The 24,421-nt window shown below is 42.6% G+C and overlaps 1 protein-coding gene across 3 annotated transcripts in view; it reads left to right on the top strand.

Moving 5' to 3' along the window:
- L3MBTL4 (L3MBTL histone methyl-lysine binding protein 4) overlaps positions 1-24,421 on the top strand; it is a 2,903,854-nt gene that overhangs the window by 187,214 nt on the left and 2,692,219 nt on the right. For all 3 annotated transcript variants that reach the window (XM_044066510.1, XM_044066511.1, XM_044066512.1), the window contains exon 2: positions 23,946-24,006. In XM_044066510.1, the coding sequence (XP_043922445.1) occupies positions 23,975-24,006 (32 nt within the window). In that variant the 5' untranslated portion in view covers positions 23,946-23,974. The remainder of the gene's footprint in view (positions 1-23,945; positions 24,007-24,421) is intronic.

Here is a 24,421-nt window from a genome sequence, read left to right as displayed (position 1 = left end):
AGTCATGCAGCTATTTTCCATTGGCATGGGTGTCGTGAAGTTAGCCACCTCTGTTTTTAGGAGTTCAAAGACAGCATTGGAGAAGTTTTTCAAGGTGGTTACCTTTCCGGGGAGTGTGGATGAGATATGTATTTCTATGGTGATTAGTTTATGGTCAGATCTGACCAGGGAGGGATTGACTATTGGTGTAGAGCAACGGTCGCCCATGTTAGTAATAACCAGGTCGAGGATGTTGCTTCCTTTAGTGGGGGTCAGAATTAGCTGATCCAGGACATTGGAATTGATGAATTCCAGGAAGCCTTGGACCAGTGTATTGGTGCTTGAGTAGTTTTCCCAGTTGTTGGCGGGGTAGTTGAGGTCTCCTAGTAAGAGAGTGTTGGATTGGACCTTGATAGATTCCAGGGTGCATAGGAATGTAGATTGAGAGCCTAGGGACATGGTTGGGGACCTTTAGCAGGCTATGACCTGGATCGCTGTCTTACCCAATGTTAGTTGTACCTGAAGTATCTCAGATGCGTTATGCTGGGCTACTAGTCTGGAGGTGTGCATATCCTTTATGAATATGGAGACACCACTGCCTTTGTAGCTTCAGTCCATGTTTCGAGCCTGAAAGGTGTGGAATGAGTTATAGCCTGGTAGTGCAGGGGTGCTGTCTGCAACTTTAAACAAGGTCTCCGCTACATGTCGATGTTCTCCATTTTAAGGAGTGATTCGAGCGAGTGCATCTTGAGATTTAGACTTCTAGTGTTGAGCAGCATGACCCTCAGATTGCATTTATTTATAGCTGTTATGGTGGTAATTTTATCTTTGGAACACCGCCTAAAAAGGCACTATAGGGGTGGCAAGAGCCTTAGCCAGTACCCGGAAACCCAGGGGTGACAGATGCAGGCCATCTCTGGCAAAGCATTGAGGCCTGTCAGTCATGTCATCCCAAGCCGACAGATACTGGATCCCCTTAGAATGACACCAGAAACTTAGCCAATTGTTGAAGTTAATCATTTTTTGTTTATATTGTGGTATCATTCTGGGTGACTGTAGGGTACTGCTTAGGGCTAGTGTCATACCTGCCTGGGCCACATAATCCGAGAGCTCCACCATGTCTCTTTTCATGTAGTCCAGGGAGGTGCATCTCAGGTCATTTATACACACATGGACAATGACAGAGTCATACTTGTACGTGTTGTGGAGTGACCTGAGTGCATGTTATGTGTCTGATTCTGGCACCTGATAGACAGGTGACTGTTACCTTCTCCTTATTCAACCTAGTGAGTGGGGACATCTGTGTGCCTCACTGTTGAGTCATCTATGATTAGTGTACTGGGCAAGGCATTTAGCCTTTGGGGCTTAGATTGAGGGGCACACTGTGGAGGTGAGCTATGTGTCCTGTGGTTTGTGCTGTGTTGTGTTGGTTGAGTGCATTTCTGTCTTGGAAGTGTCTGCTGTTTGGGTAAATTTCTATTGAGGGCCTCCACGAAAGTGGGTGTGTGGTTTGTATTTTTGTGGGAGAGCTGTGATAGTGGTTGTTCTGGAGGGCTATTTGTTCCATGTGGTGTGGTGCAGGTGTTGACCTTGTCCTCTTGACCAGTTAGTCCGGTCTTGGCTGGAGAGTGCATAGCTTCCAAGTTGGTGCTATAAGTGCATCTCTCACAAGTCTTAGTGTTGGGAGGTAAGAGGAGAGGGTTGTCTGTGTACATGAGGCAGTTGCTGCCCTGCCTTAGAATGCCCAAGTGCACCAGGTTAATAGGAGAAAGCACAGGGAACTGCCTTTTAATTATCCCAGGAGGGATGGTCATAACTACTTGGTACTGAAGCTATTTCTATGAACGACTAGTGCTGATGGCACTTAGGTGTGCTACAGTAATTGCTACAAAACCTGCTGAAGTGCAAAGTGATTAGGCTGTTTGAAGTGCAAGAAAGAAGGAACTAGCAAGCTCTACGGGAACCTGAAGAGCAGCCTTTCTGGCACCAGTAGTAGTTTGCCTCAGCTCGGCGCCGCTGCGCAGAGCTTAAACAAGTGCAAACCTGCGCAAATTCAGGCTTTTAAACCAGAAAGTTGAAAGGGATGGAAAAACTGCCCAAATGGCCAATAAACTAAAGTTTTTGGGCCAGAAACCACTCTTGTGGTAGATAGGTTACCTAGTGGTTCATAGGTTGGTACACCTATCAACCTAGGGCCTATACAAGCATAGCCATAACAATTCCCTGGCTATTTCTTCCCACACTATTTACTTCCCTGGACCCCTGTCTAGCAGGGCGACTGACGTGATCCCCGGGATGAATTTCCTTTCTCCCATCAAATCGTCAAGGTTCCTTTTGAAGAGGACCAAAGAGGCACTCTGCTTGACATGTATGGGCAATCTATTCCAGAGTCTGAGGAGTCTCTGGGTCAGGAAACTATCCCTCCAGCATGTTTTGTTTGTTGTGATGACAAGGTTTAGATCCCTGGAGTGTGTGGCTCTGAGGGATTGGGATTTCTTTAAGTGTAGCATGTCCAACAGCTCTGGGTTTGACATGGCCTTGTATGTTAAGCAGAGATCGCCTCTGAGTAGACGATATGCAACAGAGTATAGCTGGAGTTTTTTTAAGGCAGTCAGCGTAGGTCATCTGCTTTAGGCCTGTGATTCTTTTAGTGAGGTATTTCTGCGGCCTTTCCAGTTGTTGCAGATGTTGTGAGAGGTACATACCAAACGGGGCGTTGTATTCTATAATGGGTCTAATGAGGGATGAGTACAGTGGGACAATGACCTCCTTTTTTCTGGATGAAAAGCCCTTAGTGATGAGGTGTGCCACATAGAAGGATTTCCTGACTGTTGTGACGATGTGGTTATTGAAGGTGAGACCACTGTCCACCTGTGTCCCTAAGTCTCTTGTCACACTTTCGGTGTTTAGTGTACTGCCACCTATATGGTAATTCACGGATACATGTTTTTCCCAAAGGGGATAACTATACATTTCTTGACATTGAGCTTGAGCCCATGGCTCTGGCACCAAGCATCTGTTTCTGTAAGGCCCTTTTGTAGAGTATCCACATCATTTGGGGATTCAGTAATGGCTCCCAGTTTGCAGTCATCTGCAAACTTTTTTAGCCAGAGTCCCTTAGTGTTGGCCTGTACTTCAGAGAAGTAGATGCCAAACAAGGGCAGTCCCAGGACTGAACCTTGAGGTACTCCACTTGTCACTTGTCTGGAGCTGGATTTGGAGTCGGCTACTTTTACAGTGTGGGTTCTATCAGTAAGCCAGTTGGCAACCCATTGGGTGACGTAGGGATTAATGCCCAGCTTAGTAAGTTTATCTATGATTCCAGAGTGGGTGATGGTGTCAAAGGCCTTGACAAGGTCTAGATAGGCTGTGTGGACCACCTTACCCTTGTCCATGGCTGTGGAGACTGATTTGAAGAAGTCAGTCAGGTTCAGGAGACAAGATCGGCCCTTCACGAACCCAAACTGGGTGGGGTCCAGTGTTTGAAGGTTGCCAATGTCTTTGTTTATAAGTTCCATGATAATACACTCAATGGCCTTGCAGATAAGGCTTGTCAGACTGATGGGACGGTAGTTTCCGGGATCCAAGGTGGATCCCCCCTTGTGGAGTGGGATAACTGTAGCTCTGCGCTACTCAGTGGGCACGAAACCTGAGGTGAGGCTATGATTAAACATGACACTTAGGTGAGGTGCCAGTTCATATTGTAGTTCATGTAGTACACAGCCTGGGATGTCATCTCATCCCATGGATGCTGTATTCTTAACTTTGGAGAGTGTGTTTTTTACCTTTGTGGCCATTATTACCGGAAGTTGGCAATCTTCCGGTATTGAGATGGGCCATTTAGGGGGTGAGAGGGGGGTGAAGTTGGCACTGAATCGATCTGCCAGGATATTGGCTTACCACTCCCACTGATAAGCTAGAAGGCTTCCCTCCAGCACAGAAAGGCTTGGGGGGCTCAGAAGCTTACAAACAGTCCTGGATACAGCATATATGTAACTGGACTAGACTACTTACAGGAAAGGCAGGAAACAAGCTTAGAACTTTTTTATTTTTATTTATTTATTTATTTTTTACAGAAAAGCAGCTAAAACAGCAGTAAAAACAATAAAATTCTTAATAAAAAGTGTGAGAGCAGAAAGATGATTTAAGGGATCTGTTCGATTTTTCAACCCTCCTTTTCCAAGTTTGCCAAAGGATTTAGTGCTCCCTCCACAACCTTCTTTGAAAAGATAAACGATCACAACAAGCTGCAGATAAGCAAACGTGTAAAAATCAGTGACTGGGAGGTTCCAAACAGAAAGCAGGACCCCCCCCCCGAACAAATGAAGGTTAAGCCTGAATGACTATATGAGGGATATCCGACATGCAGCACCCCTCAACAGTCTTGTAATACTTCCAGAAAGTCTGAACCTCCATTTCTCTCTTTAACAACTAATAGTTTCAGAAGGGTTTTGAGAGTAATCCATCAAAGTTACAGGTGGCAAGGGGTGTCTTTCCCTCATTCTGAGGAGATTTTTACTCGCCTGCCAGGCAAGACTTATTTTCCCTCCAGTCATTCAATGTATGCGTATTCAAGGGTGATAAGTTGCCCTGTTCCTCAGTTAGGGGAAGGGTTTTATTCCAGGAAGTTCCTGGTGCCAAAGAAAGAAGATTATTGGAGACCAGTTCTGTATGTTTGCTTTCTGATTCTGTTTATGATGGTACCAGAGTCCAAAATGCTGTCTCATCACAACTCTGTTAGTCCTTATTCCCCATTTGAGTTTTCTTGTGACTTAGTTTTACAAGATATATATCATCACAGTCCTTATAGATACAGATGTCAGATGTTAATATGAACTGGACACAGAAAAATCTTATCAGATGTTCTTCGTGTTTCACTGTTGTAGTCATCACACTTGGGTTATCTGCTTGTAGGTAGCCCTCAGTTGGCCTGAATACCAGAGTCTTGGGATTTCTGCATCGGTTGCTGTCACCTCTTCCATGACATCAGGTCTTCAGGGGTATAAAGCATGCAGCCGACACCATTACATCAGTCTTTCTTGCTGAGAAGGAGCCTGAAGCAGAAGCAACTCGCAAGTGCCAGTCGGCCGCTACCTGAAATTTTCATTTTTTTCGAGTTTCAGACTTGAAGTCTTCTAAAGCTAAGTACCCCGTTGGGGATTCTTTTTTCTTGCTCTAACCGATGTCAGAAAAAAAAAATTAACAATTGTCTTGCCTGTGGAAAGCAAATATCTCACAGAGATTACCAGAATACCAGAGTTACAAGACTGTTGAGGGGTGCTGCATGTCGGATATCCCTCATATAGTCATTCAGCGCAGTGCGCTTACCTGCCAGGCTAGCCAGCAGCCACAACCCCTCTCTCTTACACTGATTAACTAATCCTTTTCTACCTTTTTATAATTATTCCCTCTATCCTGGTCCATGATATCTCCCTCCTTCCTTTTACTTGATATCTCTTTCTGGGTCCTTCCACCTGAGACTGACTTGCCACTAGGTGGTGCTCCTATCCCAGGTTCACCTATCTGTCCTCTCTCCTCCTTAAACATCCCTTCTCTACCCTTTATAAAACCTCTTACCTTCTCCTACTGGTTTTCATCCATATATCCACCCTCCACTCCTTTCTCCCTCAGTCTTCCTTCCTCTCACAATTCACTGCAAGCTTACCTTTGACTACCACTCTCTACTGATTATCTTCTTCACATTCTTCTCCTTTGGCTCTACCCGCTCCGTTTGCCCTGCAGGCTCACTCCGCTCCCCTACCTTGCCCCCATTTCCCACCCGCCCCTAGCACCTCTAGATATATACCTTTCAGACTCCACCTACATACCTCAATCAACCAATTACTATCCTCTTCCTTTACCCCTCCCTCCTTTATCAATTAACCATTCTCAGTCCTCCTTTTTATTTTCCCCTCCTTCTCTTATTCCTTCAACACTACCCTTACTCCTCCCTCAATCTCTCTTCTCTTACCCCTCCTTCACTACTCTTACTCCCCCCTCTCCTCTCAGCTACACCCTCTCTTTGTCTAAACTCCTCCTCTCCCATTTGCTAAATTATAACACCCCTTCTTCCTCTTCACCTCCTCTCCTAGCCTTCACTTCCTTCCCACTCTTACCCTTCTTTAACCCATCATTTGTAAACATGCCCTCCCAAATTCTCACCATTACCCGACTCCCCTGCTCCCTTCTCATCTTACTAATTCCCCTTTATCATGCTACTTCCTTCTCTTCCAAATCTCCCCCATCCCCCCTTCTGCTTACACCATCCCATACACTCACCTTCACCCTCCACTACTCAATCACTTCCACTTCATATCCTCCTTCCTTATTCCACATAAACTTCTGCACCTTTTCCAGCCCAAAGTCTTTTCCACCTCCACAGAAATTTTTAAACCTAAACTACAGCCAATCCCAAACAACGCCCTATTGTACCAACCCAAAAGGCCAAAAGCTGGTGCCAGTAATGCCATAGCCTTATCTGGAGATATCCACCCTAACCCAGGCCCCGGCCTGTATACAAACAACCCCTTCCCTCCCCTACTACTAACACCCATTTCCCCACTTCCTCTACCTCCTCTACTTTCTCTCTTAATATACTTAAGTTCTTCACCATCAACGCTCAGAGCCTCAACAACAAAATCCACCAATTACAAGCTTGGATAAACCACAATCAACCAGACATCTTAGCCATCTCTGAAACCTGGCTAAAACCTTATATTACTGACCCTGAAATCTTACCTCCAGGCTTCCACATCCTCAGAAATGATCGTTTAAATAAAAAAGGTGGAGGCTCTGCTCTAATCTACTCTAACCATCTCTCTCTAATCCCTCTGCAAATCCCAACCCCACAATTCAAAAATACTGAACTAACTGCAGGTCTCCTCAGATTGAATAAACGAAAGAATATCTGCTTTATCTCCTTATATATCTCCCCAGGCGACAACATCTCTACCCTTGAAAATATTCTTCACTGGGCCTCAACTGAAATAAAATATGAAACTTACATTCTTGGTGACGTTAATATAGACTGGAATAAAATCAATTCACCTTCCCCTTTTCTATCCATTAACCTATACAACTTCACCCAAGTAATCCATTCAACAACTCGTCTTAACAAAATCCACCCTCCAGGATCCATCTTAGACTGGATTCTAGTTTCTCATCCCAACAAAATAATTCTCTCAGGCACCATCCCCGATACTTTCAGTGACCATCTCCCTGCCTTCACTCATCGGTCAGCTAATTCCACCCAATTTCATCACCAGTACATTCAAACTCGAAATCTTAGCAACTTTAACCCTACAATTTTCACTAACACCTTCAAACTAATCAACTGGCAAATCCTTAACACTCTTCCCCCTAGACAATGCTGTAGAACATTTAAACTCTATTTTCCTAGACACTCTGAATTCCCTAGCCCCTCTAAGAAACAAACGAATCAAAACTAACTCTGCTCCTTGGCTGACAAAAGATACTAAACAAATCATGCATCACAGAGACAAAGCCTGGAAGCATTATCAGAAAAATAAACTGCCTTCTTCCTTGCTCCAATACACCCAACTTCGCAACCAAGTAAAAAAACTAATCACTTTTGACAAAAAAAAAACTACTATAGTAAACTTCAGTCTAACAATAATAAGAACCCAAAACAATTTTGGAAATCAGTTAACTCCCTTCTCCACCCAGGGTCCAAGAATAATCCCTGCCCAGACCATAGTTTAACTGACAAGGAATTGAGTTCTCACTTCAACACCTTCTTCACAGAATCCATAGCTAATCTAACCAAAACATTCCCAAACAATAATCCACCTAACATCCTCTCCTCAACACCCAATAACCTTAATAAATGTCTCTTGAATTTCCAGTTCAAACCATTTTCAACCAGCTTCATAAAAAGGCTCTTATCTAATCTTAAACCATGCTCCAATGCCCCTGACAACATACCCTCCTCCTTCCTCAAATGTGCAACTGAAGGTATTGCTCTCCCTATTAGCATCCTGATAAACAGATCCTTAAATGAGTCATGTGTACCCAAACTCTGGCGTTCAGCCTACATCCTGCCTCTCCACAAAGGAGGTAAAAACACCACTATCTCTAATTTCCGCCCCATCGCCCTACTCTCTCCAATATCTAAAGTCCTAGAAAAATGTGTCCACCACCAGCTTTTACCTTTCCTAACACAGAATCACCTACTTACATCCACCCAACTCGGCTTCCACCCCGGCCACAGCACCATTACTGCCTTACTATCCTTCCTTGAAACAGTCAACCGAGCCTGAGACTCTGGACTCCTTGTATCCACAGTACTACTAGATCTTTCTAAAGCCTTTGACACCATCTCCCATACACACCTACTCTTTCATCTCGCCAACCTTAATCTCTCCCCAAATACTCTTTCCTGGTTCTCCAGTTACCTATCTGAAAGATCTCAAGCTGTCAGATGGATGAACTCTACCTCTTCCTTCTTGCCCACACTTACCGGTGTTCCCCAGGGGTCCATCCTCGGACCCATGCTCTTCAACATCTTTATAAATAATCTACACTCTGTCATACCTGACACCACAGTCATCCAATATGCTGATGTCTCCACCTTAGTTTGTGCTGCCTCTAACATTTCTGAACTCCAGACTAAAACACAAATAGCCTTTTCCACTACAGAGAACTGGATGCACCAACACCACCTCTCCCTCAACTCTAATAAATCCAAAATTCTAATTGTCACCCCTTCCAGAGTTTCCTCATCCTTTGACAAAGATTCCTTCAAAGTCCTCAGCCAAACCAACACTGCTATAGAAGTAGTGCCTTCCGCTAAACTACTCGGCATTACCATAGGCGAACACCTAAAATTCGATCTCCACATTCAAAAAAACATAAAGAAAACTCACCAAAAGTTAGGTATGCTCTACAGAAATAACCAATTTCTTTCCAACTCCTCTAGGCACACCCTGGCAATTACATACCTTCTACCCTCTCTTCTTTATGGAGCCCCTCTTTTAATCAAGCTGTCTACTTCCAACATCTCAAAACTTGAAACTTGCTATAATAAGATCTCTAAATTCGCAACCAAATCCAAAACCTCAACTCACCACTGCCTTACCCTTCAATCTCTAAATTGGCTTGAACTTCCTAACCACTTAGACTATCTCCAACTAACCACCGCTCACAAACTAATATTCTACCCAGACTCATGCCCTGCCTTAATAAACATCCTTCCACCATACACCCCAAACAGATCTCTGAGATCTGAACACCAAAACCTTATCTCCATCCACAAACCCAAACGTCCTGCCGGCCAACTTCTACTCTCCTTCTCTCTAGGTAAAAAATGGAACTCCCCCCCTCCTTCTCTTATGACTATACCTAACTCCGAATCCAATCAAGCCCCTACTTCTCAAATACCTGTCATCCAAATGGAAATGTTCCTGCTCTCACCAGATATAATTTCCAGGGATCTCTTTTCCTGAGCGCTCCATTTCCTGCCCCTCTCTACCCCCAAGCTATCCCTGACTCTTCTAACTTTCTCCTGACTCTAACTTTGTTGTCTGTTAAAAAAAAAAAAAAAAAAAAAAAATGTTTTTTTGCAAATCTATGTATTATCGTTATTTTTCTCTGCACTGTATTGCTTTATTATCCTTGCTCATTATGCACATTTTATGTAAATGTATTTCCTGACTGTATGAATCTTACTCTTGTATTATACCATTAACTTTATGTAACCATGTTTCATTGTATTGCTTGTGGAGCTTTTCTCCCCGGGCCTCCACTGAAAATGGGCACTTCTTGGCCCAGTGGACTTCCCCGGTAATCAAACTGAAATAAATAAATAAATAAATAAATTTTCATTCTTACTGCATCACCTGTTAGGCCCAGACCATGATGTCCCTCGCTGTCGGTTTTGTGTTTTGTTTAATGCCCAAACCATTCATTGTCGGGCTATTTTTGTAGTTAACTTCTTTGACTCTCGTTCTCCGTATTCCGAAATGGCTTCAGTAAGCCATCCGACTACCGATCTTCTGAAAAAGCACAAAGACAGAGACAGACCGCATAGGTCAAAAACTGCTGACGACGCTTCCGCTAAGCTAGTCACCAGTTTGCCGGTGCTCAGTGAGGCTCCTTTGCAGCCCCTGATGCCCGCTTCTACAGATTCGCAGGGTTCTGTTGAGACCCATTCGGAGTCTGGTATGCCGCAAGATGCTTCTTCTACTATGGAACCTGCGGATGTCTCTACCTTGGATGGGTCTGGAGCCGCTGTGCAGGCACCGGCTTCTGAGGGTGTATTCCGACCTACCGATATTCATATTAAACCGACAACTTCATTTCCAACTAAAACTACCGAGTTTCTCAGGCCCAGAGTTTGCACTACGCTTAGAAAACCAACGTCCAAAGTGCATGCTCAAGCTCCCATGCCACAAAAACAAATGCTTAGAATGGCTGAAGACCTTATTACTGTAATTAGGGGAAGCCAGCCTTCCCCTGCCAAAAGACAAAGAAGTGAATTTCCTTCTGATTCTACAAACCAGGAGTCTGATGACTGTGACCCTTCTGATTACCAGGACATACCCTTATTTACCTATGAGGACTCAGATGCAGAGGAATCCATTCCCTCTGCCTCCCCTCCAGAGGATTTTTCTTTTGGTGAAACCTTGCATATCTTAAGAGAGTATTAACCCTGGGAATGCCAGGACTATCCTCAGTCCAAAAAGAGACTCGGGGAATTTTTAGATTTGCCTCAGCACAGGCCTCTAGCTATACCCCCTGTCCTGGATATTGTAGATGATGTCGTCTTGGAGTCCAGTCTTACTCCTGACACCTTACCACCAGCTCCTAGAAAACCTGACAGGTACTGCACAAATTTCTCTTTAAGAATCTTACTATGGATCCAGAGACAATTTCCCAGGGACCTAAAGGCATTAAGGCTACTACAGCTAAAAATCCTACCCCTTCAGACAGGGATTCTAGAGCTTTAGATAGATGGGGTAAGAAGGTATATACCTCTGCAACTCTTCCCATCAGGGCTTTGAATTGACAGTTTTACATGTTGAAGTATCAGCAACATATTATGGAACGACTTAAACAAAAAATGGTGTTACTTCCAGATTGTGCAGAAAATAAAGATTTACAAGAGTTTATGCATTCTGCAAACCAAGTTAGTAAACACACTTTGCAGTGTGGGTTTGATGCCGTAGAAGCATCTTGCAGGGCTGCTGTCACTGGGTCTATACTGAGAAGGCATGCTTGGCTAAAGGGACAAGTCTTGTCTGATCATGTCAAAGCAAAATTAGTAGATGCTGCATTAAATCAGGAGCATTTGTTTGCACAAAAGCAGAAGAAGTTCTTAAAAAGATGGAAGAAAAAGCTAAATCAATGCAAACCATCAACGATTTCTTTCAGGTGCAGCCACCTAGATTCAGTAGGCATTGGCCTTCAAAAAACTGGTCTTTTCCAGTCCCTCTCAGGCCTTCTCAGTCCAAACCCAGGGGAAACAGACCACCAAGACTACAGTCTCAGGGTATGCAGAGATCTAAACAATGGAGGGTTTCCACCTCAAAGTCAGGGAGTGGTAAGCCACCCCTATATGGAAAAAGTTCACAATGACTTTCCAATTATCCTTCCCAGCCATGCCCAAGTACTTGCGCCCCTAGGAGGAAAATTCGCCCTTCATGCAAAAAACTGGATGTCCATTACTGAGGACCGATGTGTTTTATTTATTTATTTATTTATTTATTTGCTGTTGGTTAACCAGGATAGTCCATTGGGCCAAGAGAACCCGTTTTCAATGGAGTCCTGGGGAGAAAAGCTCCATTAAAGATTACATATTATAGAGAGTTATATGCAGATTACATATTAAAGAGATTTACATCCAAATTATTGTACATGACATCACGAGGAACAGTGATTAAAATGAGTAAAGTTAAGCATTAATACAATCAAATAAAATTAAAGTTGAAATCAAATTATATCATAGGCACAAGGATAAGGAAGTGAGTAGATAGGTGCATAAGGCTTTCAGGAGGATAGGAACTATTAAGGAATAAATTACTGTCTGAGGTAGAGTAAAAGGTGAAATACAGTAAAGAGTATAGAAAGATTATGTGGGGTAGGAGCAGGAGCATTCCCATGTGGATGATAGGTAGGAGTGGAGTGATTTTTTAAAGGTAGGAAGGCTAGTGATGGTACGAATGGAGGGTGGGAGGGAGTTCCATAGGCGTGCTAGTGAAAAGGAGAGGAGGTTTTGTCCTGGGGGGCGATGGGGTCTATAGACTTCTATTAGGTTTTGTTTAGTAGATCTAAGAAGTCTTTGAGTATGGTGAATTTTAAAGGTAGTGGACAGGGAGGGACAGAGGGATGGTTGAAAAATGAGTTTGTGTGCATATGTTAGTTGAGTGTAGGAGAGGTAGTTGGGAAGTTCAAGCCAATTTAGTTTGTGGAGTGGTACACCGTGATGGGTTGAAGATTTATTGCTAGTGGCAAATTTGGCTATTTTATTATAACAGGTTGAAAGTTTTGTTTTGAGAGATGATTGTAGATTAGTTAAGAGGGGCACCATAAAGGAGGGAGGGTAAGAGAAATGTGGTAGAGAGAGTGAGTTTGGTAGTTGTTGAGAGGAATTGATTGTGACGATACAGCAGGCCTAGTTTTTTGGTGTTTTTTTAATGTTTTGTAGTAGATGGGACTTGAAAGTAAGGTTATTATCAATTTGGACTCCGAGAAGCTTGGCTTCAGTTACCAGTTCAAGTGGGTTATTATTTTGACTGGTGATGGAGAATGGTTGTTGATCCAGTGTGTTGGGTTTAGAGGGGGTGAATATCATTAGTTTTGATTTAGCTGCATTAAGTGCAAGATGGTTGTCTTTCATCCACTGTTCTGTGGTGGAGAAGGCATCTTGAGTCAGCTTTTGGAGAGTTGGAATGGAAGATGAAGCACAGATGATTGTAGAATCATCTGCATATTGAATGATGTTAGCATAGGGGATAGAGTGATAGTAGTCATTTACAAAGATATTAAAGAGAAGGGGTCCAAATATGAAACCTTGTGGAACACCTGTGGGGCTGTTAAGGAAAGAGGAGATGGATTTTTTCCACTTAACAGCTTGATGCCTGTCTGAGAGATAGCTGGTGAACCAATTTAGAGCAGAAGGTGAAAGGTTTAGCTTGGAGAGTTTAGTTAGAAGTAAGTTATGGGAGATAGTGTCAAAAGCTTTGGAGAGATCAAGTAGAATGGTAGATAAAGTGAGGCCAGAGTCTCTAGCCTTGTTCACATTTTCGAGGAATGATAGGAGGGCTGTCATAGTGCTGTGATTGGGACGGAAGCCGTGTTGAGTAGAAGTTAGTAGGTTGTTGTCTAGTAAGTAGGGAAGGAGTTGAAGGTGAATACATTTCTCTAGGATTTTTGAAATAGGAGAGAGGATAGCAATGGGGCGGAAGTTGGTAACACTAGTATTATTTCCTCCTTTATGGCAGGGAATTATATAAGCCTTTTTCCAGATTTGAGGAACGTGACTTTCTTGGATGGAGCGGTTGATTAGGATACTAATTGGCAGGGCGATAGCATCTGCAGCTATACTGAGGAAGTGTGAGGGGATGTTATCGGGGGCATTGGTGCAAGGTTTTAGCTTTTTCAGGAGTTTTTTGATAGTGGAAGTAGGGATTGGTTCCAGGGAGAATCTAAGTGGTTGGGAGGTAGTAGGATGACAGAGTGGAGAAGGAGGAGGAGTGGGGGGGGGGAGGAGGAAGTTGGAGGTGGATGGTTGGAGGAGAAGGAATAGGTTAGTTTGGAAATGCAGTCAGTGAAAAAAGAGTTAAACTCGGTGGCAAGGTCATTGTCTTGTAAGCTTGGGTTAGGGTTTGGGTTTTCAGTTGTACCGGGTTTTAAGAAGTTTTGTGGGTCATTTTTGTATTTACTTTGAAGAGAAGAGTAATAGTTTTGCCGGTCTGCTGTGATAAGCTTTTTTTACTGAGTTACGAAGAGTTTTGTAGTCATTAAGAGTAGTGGGAGATTTGTGCTTCAGATAGCGTGCCCAGGCTTTATCTCTTAGTCGCATGGTTGTTAGTGTATTTTTAGTTAGCCAAGGGGTAGTTTTGTTTTTATTCTTCTGGTTTTTAAGGGAGCATGTGTATCTAACAGGTTTAAGAAAGTGGAATTAAAGTGAGTGATAGCACTTTCCAGGGGAAGAGTTTTTAGTGGGTACCAGTTAAGGGATTTTAGGGAGTTAGAGAAGGCTTCTGGGTTGAAGTTTTTTTGGTCTCTGAAAGTGATGTAGTTATGAGAAACTTGTAGGGAAGAAGAGAGGCGTGTGGCAAAGATGGGAAGGTGGTCGCTTAGGGAGTCAGGAAGAATTCCACTATCAGGGTAACTGTGAGGGTGAGAGACTAATATCCAATCTATAGTACTGCCAGAAGAGAAGTCTTTAGAGGGCCTAGTAGTGGAGTTGATGAGTTGAGTGAAGTTATACAGGTTGATGTTAATGTGGGGGGTATGAGATTGAATGGTGGACCAATTGATGTTAGTGGCTCCCATGATGATGGTTTCGTTAGAAATATTGGAAGAGAACCAGGAGAGGATATCTTCCAGTGTGGGGATATTGTCGCCTGGGGGAATGTAGAGTGAGGCTATGCATATATTTTTGTATTTATTTAATTGAAGTAGGCCTATTATTAATTCTGCATTGTTGAATTGAGGAATAGCTTTATTGTAAGGAGTAATGGATAGAGAGGATGAGTATAGTAGAGCTACACCACCTCCTTTTCGCTGGGTTCTGTCTGCTCTGATAATAGAGTAGTTGGCAGGAATTATCTCCACATCTTTTATATGGGGTTTTAACCAGGTTTCAGATATGCCTAAGATATCTGGTTTATTATAGTATAACCAGGCTTGAAGGTTTGGAGCTTTGTTCGCTAAGCTTTGTGCGTTCAGGGATGCTAATCGAATGGATTTAGAAGGGGAGGAGGTGTTTGGGCCTGGGTTAGGATGTACATCCCCAGCTAAAAGTAGAGATGTTAGAATTTCTATTGTATAGTATGGGTTTTTGTGTTTTTTGTCATAAATAGTAGAGGTTGTAGGAGATATGTTTGGTAGGGTGTGGGTAGTAGTTTTTAGTGAAATAAGTTTGAAGTGAATGCAGAGATTGGGTTTGATAGGGTAAAGGGTAGGAGATATTGGTATGACTGAGTAGGGGTGAAGTAAGTGGTGAGAGGAGGTTGTATGATAGAGTGGGGAGTGAGATAGTTTGTTAGGCTGGGTAAGGTAGTAGATGAAGGTTAGGTAAAGTAAGAGAAGTATTTGAATGGAGAAGAGTGTATACTTTGGATGCATGTTTGGGTTTTTATGGGATATTTATGGTTAGTAGTAAGAGAGATTAGGGCTGTGTGGTGTATTGAGAAAGGGGTTGATGGGATCTGTGGTGGAGGAAAGTTGTGCAGGGGAGGGAAATAAAGGAGGAAGGGGTGGAGTTGTGGGAGAGGAAGTAGGTGTGGTTATGTGGGTATAAGTATGGATGTGGTGGGGGTGGGTGGGATTTGGGGGTAGGGGAGCGGAGTGAGCCCGTAGGGTGAACGGAGCAGGGAAGAACAGAAGGAAGAACCAGCAGCAACAGAAAAAGTATCAGCCACTGCAGCTGTGAGAGCAATATAAGCAGGTAAAGTATGTGTATAAAAAGGTAAGATAACTTAACTATCAGAAAAGAAACAGAGGGGCAAGTTATCTATGGTATTCTGTTCAGGGGTGGAAGAACCAGGATATAGTTGGAGAACAATGGCTCGAAAGATACCTAGGCAGCTACTTAGGAGGGGAGCCAAATAATAAGATATATTGCCCTATGGATGGTAGGTGCTGCCACCTAGTGGTGAAATAGAGATAGGCAGGCTGAAAAGGGGGTGGAGGACACTTAACCTCTACGGAGGGAAATATGTAGGACTCAGTTGACCAGAGGAGGGAAGTAAGGTCTTGTGGTCTACGGTAGGCTGCTGGCTCACTTACAAGGGAAGTTATAGGAAAATACAAATGTTAAGTAGGTAGTTTGCAAAGACAGTAGATAGTGCTAGGCTACCTACATTCCCAAAAGTTACTCCGGGGCAGTCTTCAGTAGCATTTCTTTAGTCCAACAATAACCAGCAACTTCCAGAGAAGAGTCAGGGGTATTGGCGGGAGGTATTCCTTAGGCTTGTGATGAATGGGGGGAGCTTCTGGAGAGAGTTTTCTGATGTGGAAATTCCCAAAAGTTACTCAGGGGCGGTCTTCAGTAGTACTTCTTTAGTCCAACAATAACCAGCAACTTCCAGAGAAGAGTCAGGGGTATTGGTGGGAGGTATTCCTTAGGCTTGTGATGAATGGGGGGAGCTTCTGGAGAGAGTTTTCTGATGTGGAGTGTGTTCTAAACATTGTATTCCAGGGATACTGCTTCTACTTCCACTCACTGCCAACTCCAAGCAGGTTGCCAGACCTTCCTCCAAACCAGTGGGCAGAGGCTCAAAAGCAAGTGCTTTCCCTTCTCAATATCAGGGCTATTCAGCCTGTTCCAGTAGAACAAAGGGGACAGGGTTTCTACTCCAGACTGTTCCGGGTAACCAGAAAAGAGGACGCTTTGCACCCTATCCTGGATCTAGCTATTCTCAATACCTTTCTGGTGGTCCCAAAATTCAAAATGCTTACACTGCAAATGCTTCTTCCTATGCTTGCCAAGGATGCCTGGTTAGTCACTCTAGACTTAAAAGAAGCTTATCTGCACATCCCCATAAGGGAGTCTTGCAGGAAATATCTACATTTCAGGGCAGGCTCTATGCAGTATCAGTTCTCTGCACTTCCCTTTGGCTTATCTACTGCGCCCAGAGTATTCACAAAATGCTTGGCTCCAGCCATTGCATACTGCAGGCAGAGAAATATTCAAATCTACCCATACTTGGACGATTGCCTGATTCAGGCGGGCAGTCAGGAATTGCTACTTCAGCACCTGGCATTTGTAAAAGGACTTTTAACTTCACTGGGATACACCATCAGTGAAAAGAAATCACAACTGGTGCCCAGCCAACAAATTGTATTCCTGGGAGCAAGCTTGAACACAACTTCCCAGATGGCATTCCTCAATCCAGAAAAGCAGGTCCATTTGACAAACTGTTTCAAACTGATGGCCAACAAAACCCAGGAAAATACTGCAAGCCCTGGGTTTATGGCCTCATGCATTCTGCTAATTTCATATGCAAGACTGCATATGAGGAAACTTCAGTGGTACTTAAAAAGTCTCTGGTGTCAACATACTCAAGACCTGGAAACAGTGATTCCTGTCATATCTTGTCTAAGGGCAGAGTTCCTTTGGTGGGCAGAAGCATGCAACCACAACAAGGGACTTCCTTTCACTCAACCCCTTGCCACCCAAACCCTGACAACAGATGCACTAGACTATGCATGGGGGGCTCACATGGCAGGCAAATGCATTCAAGGCAAATGGAGCCCAGAACAAATTCCCCTGCATATCAATCAAAAAGAGATGCTAGCTGTATAGAATACTCTGACAGTCTTCAAATACCTTATCCTTCCAGGGCAGCTCCTGATAAAGACAGACAACACCACAATTATGTGGTACATAAACAAGCAGGGCGGAACTCATTCTTGTTAAAAGGTATCCCAGACACACCAATACCAATTTTTATTCCCAAAACAGACCCAGCAGTTTTTCTGGTATCCAGATCTGCTTCTTTTAAACAGGATGGGAAAGCAATAGATAAGTTGGGTAAGAGCATCTCTTCTTCTAGTACTTAAAAACTGCCAAGTTAATTTGTTATAGCCATTGCTATCCTTCGAAAATATACCATTCCTTCTTCTGAGGTAAAGAATTCATTAAACATTTTTATGACAGCTGCTTCTCATTTTACTAACCATACTTTAAAGTGTGCCTACGATATTGCTGATTCTTTCTCTGGAGCTAATGCTGCTTCTGTATCAACTTTGCTAGATTTGCTTGGTTTTGTTCTCCGAAATATCCTGATGATAAATCTTAAGATAAAGAGATTCTGTTTGGTTTTTCTGCAGTTGAGATGCGCAAGTGTGATGAAAGGGTAAAACTGATTCAAGGAGTAACTCAAATTTTTCAGCCCTCCTTTTTATAGAGCCATGAGTCATTTTCTCTTTTGTGCTCCCTTTTCCAGTGGCTTCTAAGCTCTAACCTCCTGGCACCTCTCCTTGGGAGGCTGCCATGGTTTCTGGCCTACCTACAAATGCTACCACTGCACATGGCGGCTGAATCTAAGGTCACTGTGCAGGCCTCCACTTCCTGTGTCCATGCTGTAGGTTCCAAGGGAGAATTCCTGTCTTCCCTGTCTACAATAGCTACAGCTGAAATCACGTTCAGACATCTGCGCCTTCCGATCACTCCCTTAAAATAGGCATCCAAACTGAAATGAACTACTACTTTTTCTTCACCACCACCTTTGGCCACTTCCCAAACTGAAGTCCAATACCTTCACCTTCATGTAATGTAGAGAGCCCTCTCATTCTTCCACCTCTGAGGTCTCTCCATCTAAAAGGAGCAAGGAACTAGGTTTTCAGGAAGAGGAAGATGAGGAGGATTTGTTTTACTGTGGCCACTTGCCACCTCAAACTTACCCAGACTCAGATGACGCCCTCCGTTCACAAGCGCAGGGCCGGTGTTAGCATTTTGGGGGCCCCCAGCAAATGTCAAGTTGGGGGCCCCCAGGCACTTCCAGTATAAGTATCATCCTAACAATGCCATCCATCCTAAGCAACCTTTTATTTCATGCTGCAAACTTTTAGGAGTAGTATCCACAGACAGACCTGCAGCTACAAGCTTTTACATTACAACAGGCCTATGTATCACACTATCACTGTGTTGAGCTGTCTAACAAAGGGGCAGTTAGAGTTACTGGCACTTAGTTGCAACAGTGATACATTGCAACAAGTCTATGTACAGGTCTGGACTTAAAGTGAAATGATGACTGGACCTACATTTCAACAACCCCCCACACACACACCCTCCAGTCCTCACCTCTTGAGTTCTTCTCCTTTTGGGCTTCCCATACCATCCACGTTACTTTTTTTCCCTTTTCTCACATTTTGCCTTACTCTAAGCTTTTTCAAGAAGCCATAACTTTGTATATACTTTGAAGTGCATTTTACACAACCTTTTCATCCAATAATAGCTTGAACAGAAATTATTAAGGAAAGAAATTCACGGTTGTGGTTCAGCTTTAGTTTTCCTTGCATCTTTCAACACACCTTTCCTGAACAAGACAGCCCAGTAATAACCATTTAGGAAATAACTCACGTCAGGGCCCAAGAAGCCACAGGTTTACAGATGGTCTGGGATGCATTTTAGAACATTTTCTCAACATTTTACTACAATGGTTGCCTAAATAAAAATTATGAAGAAAAAAAGAATTTCAGTCATTTTTTTTCTTTCAAGGCATAATTTGTGCCCAAGGCTTAATTTTCAAAGCTGAGAACATTGTAGCTTACAGTAAATTAACAAGCCAGTAGTTGTGAGAATATTTAAGTCTTATCTGGAAATACTGCCTACCTCCCTAACCCTCTAAAAAAGACAAGTCACTGCCTATGCATCCCTCTGGTGTTAGACTAGGATGAAAGCAGAGATTTAAATTGCCTTTGTCATATATTTCAAGTGACTTGATGATATACATATACATATACATAGCATGTTCTTCACCCCAGCCGTCAAAGGTAGCCACATGTATATGTGCCTAGTATGTGATTGTGAGAATGATTTCAGTAATATTCAAATTTGTTGCTCCTAGACAGTACACCTCTCTTACACAAGCTGTAGTAACCTTCTTTGTACACCTCTGAGGTCTGTGAGAAACACTGCCCTCAGCTCAAACACAACCTATAATGACTTCATGTGCGCACCTCTATAGGTTTGACTGTGATGAAAATTAAAGATGTAATATATCCACACAATCTCCAGCCCCTCATAACCCGTAGCAGCTTTATGTACACACACACATTTGAGCAGGGCTGGTTTTAGAATGGGTGTGGTTGTAAACAGAGGCTATTATTAGCCTTATCCTAAAAGGGTCATATCTCAGCACCATTCAGGTTAAACAGCGTATTCAGAAAATTGATACATTTTTCTCCAACAAGCAACAGCTTTGGTGGGGGCCCCCACAGAGTCAAGGATGATAAAGGGAGTCCCCATTATCCATTTAGACAGTCTGATGAGTGGGGGCAACCAGACTCCAAGAATATCTAAGTGTCTGAATGTTCTGTGATATATGTTATGTCTTACTTTCGAAATATAATTACTTGTTAGGTACATTTTTTACTGATACACAGAAGAATAATGTCTGGGTCCTGGCATTATTGGGTGCATGCACAGATAAAAATCAGTGATGTTTTTTACACACACACACACACACACACACACACACACACACACACACACACACACACACACACACACACACACACTAACATGCATAAGCCACAGCAGTACTAGTTATGTACTTATTTCAGCAAACAGCAATGCCTTGTGCAACATTGGTACTGCTGCACCAGATTAGTCACTGCTGTTTAGCAGTCGTCAAACAGCAGAAGCAGTAAGATTTATTTCATCGAGGAGTATTTCATACTTGTCACTGTCCCTATTTTCTCAGACCTTCCCTGATTTTGTTCATAATTTTGCTTTATCCTTCGTAAAAAAGTCTGATTTGCTGGTAAATCATTCAGGATTACAGTCAATCAATCCAGACGTCTGAGTTTTATACTTATTGTCCAAAAATAGATGATGCAAAATATGTTATTCTAGTAACTTTTTAAGTGAATTAGAGAAATATTTAAACATATTTATGATTCTGAGCATTTATTCTATTATTTTTGGGATTGTACTGAATTCTTAAGCAAAGAAATTGAGTTATAATATCTGGTGTTCTGGTATTAGTTATAAAACTACCTGAAAGAGAAACTATCCCTGATGATCGCAAGCATCAGCTCTTCTTAAAATCCAAAGTTTGCACTGAGGTAAGTCACTCTGGGCTGCTGATCCCTCTAGTGCTTATATTGTTCATTATCATCTTCATCCTAACAGGGTCCTATCACAGCCCTGTTCATGTTAAAGAGCATAATTAGGAAATTGATGCATTTTTCATTCCTCAATTTTCCCCAATCAGCAGCAGCTTTTGTGGGCCCCCCACACAAAGATGATTAAGGGGGCCCCCAGCAGCCATGGTTTTGCAGGGACTAAAAGCTGGCTATGTAGTTAGTTTTAGTGGAGAAAATGTCCAAAAGCAGGGTTTAACTAAGCTAGGAGCACTATGTCAGTAGTAAAATATTTAATGGCATTCTGATGCCTGTTACTTGACAAAACACCTGGTTGCTACAACCAGAAATATCTTTGAATTTTAAAGGAGATATAAATAAGAGTTATTACCCTCATAGTTTATTAAGTATGAAAGACTGCTGCACTAGCTTTTGTTGGTTTTACAGATGTGACAAAATATCAGGATAAGATAACTTGCTGTGGTTGGGGGCCCCCCCAGGGAACAGAGGGCCCCCAGCGACCGCAGGGTTCACTGGTGCCTAAAACCGGCTATGCAAGCAGACATCAGTTCAGTCTGACAGTACATGTCAGGGCTTTCCTGCTTCAGTATTAAAGTACACACAGCTGCTGTATCAGCCTGCCTGCACAGTGCTCCTCCTATCTTCTCACACCCCCACATGGGGGCTGTCCTACTCCAGTATTAAAGTACACACATTTGCTGTATGGGCTTGCCTGTATAGTGCTCCACCCATCTTCCTACACCCTCACATGAAACTTTTTTCTAAAAGGGGTGATTCACTTGACACCACCCAGAAGGAACCCTGTTCCAGCATGGGATCTAAATTGTGTTAGAAAAACTAACTGTGCTCCCTTTTGAACCTGTTGCTACTGCCTCTCTAAAGATACCCATCTGGAAGACCATCTTTCTTATAACTGTTATATCAGCAAGGACAGTTGCTGATGTGCAAGTCCTCTTGTGCAAAGAACCTTTCACCGTCTTCCACAAGGATAGGGTCATCTTCAGAACAAACCCTTCTTTTCTGCCTAAGGTGGTATCAGAACGTTACCCATAACTGGGCTGTGCACCTACCAGTCATCTTCCCAAATCCACTGAACAGGACAGAGTGAGTCCTTCATTCCCTGGATGTGCACAGGCACATCAAGTACTATCTAGACAAGGCAAAAAACCCTAATAGAGCAGAGCAATTACTGGTGGAATTCGCAGAGGGTAAACAATGTAAGCCTGTTTCCAAACAAAGCATTTCAAAATGGATAACTAACTGCATTAAGTTGTGTTACTCACACCATGGAAAGGATTTACCAGGGTATATTAACGCTCGCTCCACCAGACATGAGGTGACTACCGTTGCTTTCATCAAAGGAGTCTCTACACCGGCCATGTTAGAGACAGCCACATGGATCTCAGTGCAGACTTTTACAAAGCACTATAACTTAGGCAATGTCTCCATTGCTAGAGCAGGTTGCTCTGCTACTGTCCTGCAGAATCTTGTCTTCTAAAGTCATACAGATGACCTACCACCTAACCTTTAGTTTTGGGGGTCCTTCCAGGAAACAGTACTGCAGTATTAACTATGAAGAACATAGTACAGTTGCGCCCCACTTACCATAATTGTAGATGTTTGAGTAGATCAGTGTTACAATACATACTTACATCATCCAACCCCTCTGTCTGCTGACCACTTGTCTCCCCTTTGCTGGGTGCAGTGGTAGAGGATTTTTTCCAGACAGTTCTCTTATCTTCGTAATCCCTACTCTGCCTCCTGTGTTTTTTCTTCCTTCTCACTTAAATTCAGGCAGCTGGAGGGGGTTGTGCTGCCCTCAGACATTAGACTGTTTGTTCTCTGCTTAGACCTGAAGATGGTGCCAATGGACACCCTTGTTATACTTTGATGTCCAGATGTCGGTCTTCAGACGTCTGTCGGCTTATGATGATGCAAAGACTGGAAATTGGGCCAGTCACGGGTTTCTGCGTGGCAGGAAGAGCCAAGAATCAGTACTGCAACATTGATCTCCTCAAACATGTACAATAATTTTAAGTGGGACACAACTATACTTTGTGTACCCTTGTGGTCTAAATGTAGTGCTAAGATTTGTAATGGAAAAATTGTTCTTTTCTGACCATCATTTTTAAATTCTTCTGTAAAGTTAATTCCAAAGTACGTAATATAGCAGACTGTTATACGCCACTAATTTCTATCCTCCTTACGGATTTTTTTGAGCATGTTGTCATTTACATAGAAGGCTTGCAGTGGATCTGGTCTAGGTACACTAGCCTGAAAGCGCACGTCTTCTGTCTCATATCATTGATTTGGGCTATAAAACTGCAGCTGATCCTCAGACAGCTGTTATACCACCTATTCAATGTTTTTCATACTTTTGGAGGAAGATGGTTTCTTTTAATTTTGTATTTTGTTCTTCTAGAGAGTAAAAGGTTTGCCCTCATATGTGACATGGAAAATTGTCAAGCTCTAAGGCTGCAGCTTGTTTTCTGATGACAGACTGGATTACTTCAAAAGCTTACGTTTGCATACTTTAACATTTCATCTTCTGTCAGCTAAATGCAGCTGAAAGTAGAATGAAAAGGCTGTGACATTATGTAACATGTTCTTGTTTATGTAAGCCTTAATCGTGGTGGTGCATTTATTTATGTAGTAAATAAAAAAACAAGCAAAAACCCTTAATCGTGGTGGTGCATTTATTTATGTAATTAAAAAAACCTTAATCGTGGTGGTGCTTTTATTTATGTAATAAATAAAAAACAAGCAAAAACTCTAGCTAATGTAAATTTTAATTACAGTACACAATTTTTTATGCTGAAACATTAAATAGCAAAGCAGGGTTCATGTGAGAATCTAAAGTGAGAGACTTGAAAGATACCCGAAACTTTGTAGATGACAGAGGAGGCATCTCTGAAATAACTTGCTACTTTTTGTTTATTTTTCAGCTGTTCTGCGATGTCATTGGACCTGTGAAATGTCTGGATTTTGTTTCACAACTGATAACAGGTATCTTTAATCTGGCTATTCATCTATTTGAATTGAGGCAGTTATTTTGGAAAAAGTCTTGTGATATTTGACTTGTTTGAAACTCTTGATTTGCCCTTGTAACATTAATTATCCCTAGCTTGACATATATGTTTTGGCAGTACAGCATATGTGCACCATAGTAATTTAATTTTTAAAGTCCTGTTACTGCACTAATACACATAAGTTATCAGTTTACCTTAAAATAAATTGATAGTACATAATTTGTTGCAGACTGTCAATTTCAAAAGTCGTTACTAAAAAAACTGGAGCTGGAATGATCATATTTAATTGTAGTGTACTTAATTCAGTATCTTTATATCTACATATGCTGTGTATTCCTTAACTACCATTAGGTTCTTCTGTTCGCTTCACTGCTCATTCATTCTCTCCATGG

Source organism: Protopterus annectens, chromosome 3.part1 (genome assembly GCF_019279795.1).
Source record: "Protopterus annectens isolate FY-2018-M chromosome 3.part1, PAN1.0, whole genome shotgun sequence".
Classification (NCBI taxonomy): domain Eukaryota; kingdom Metazoa; phylum Chordata; order Ceratodontiformes; family Protopteridae; genus Protopterus; species Protopterus annectens.
This window is presented reverse-complemented; position numbering and strand designations above follow the sequence as displayed.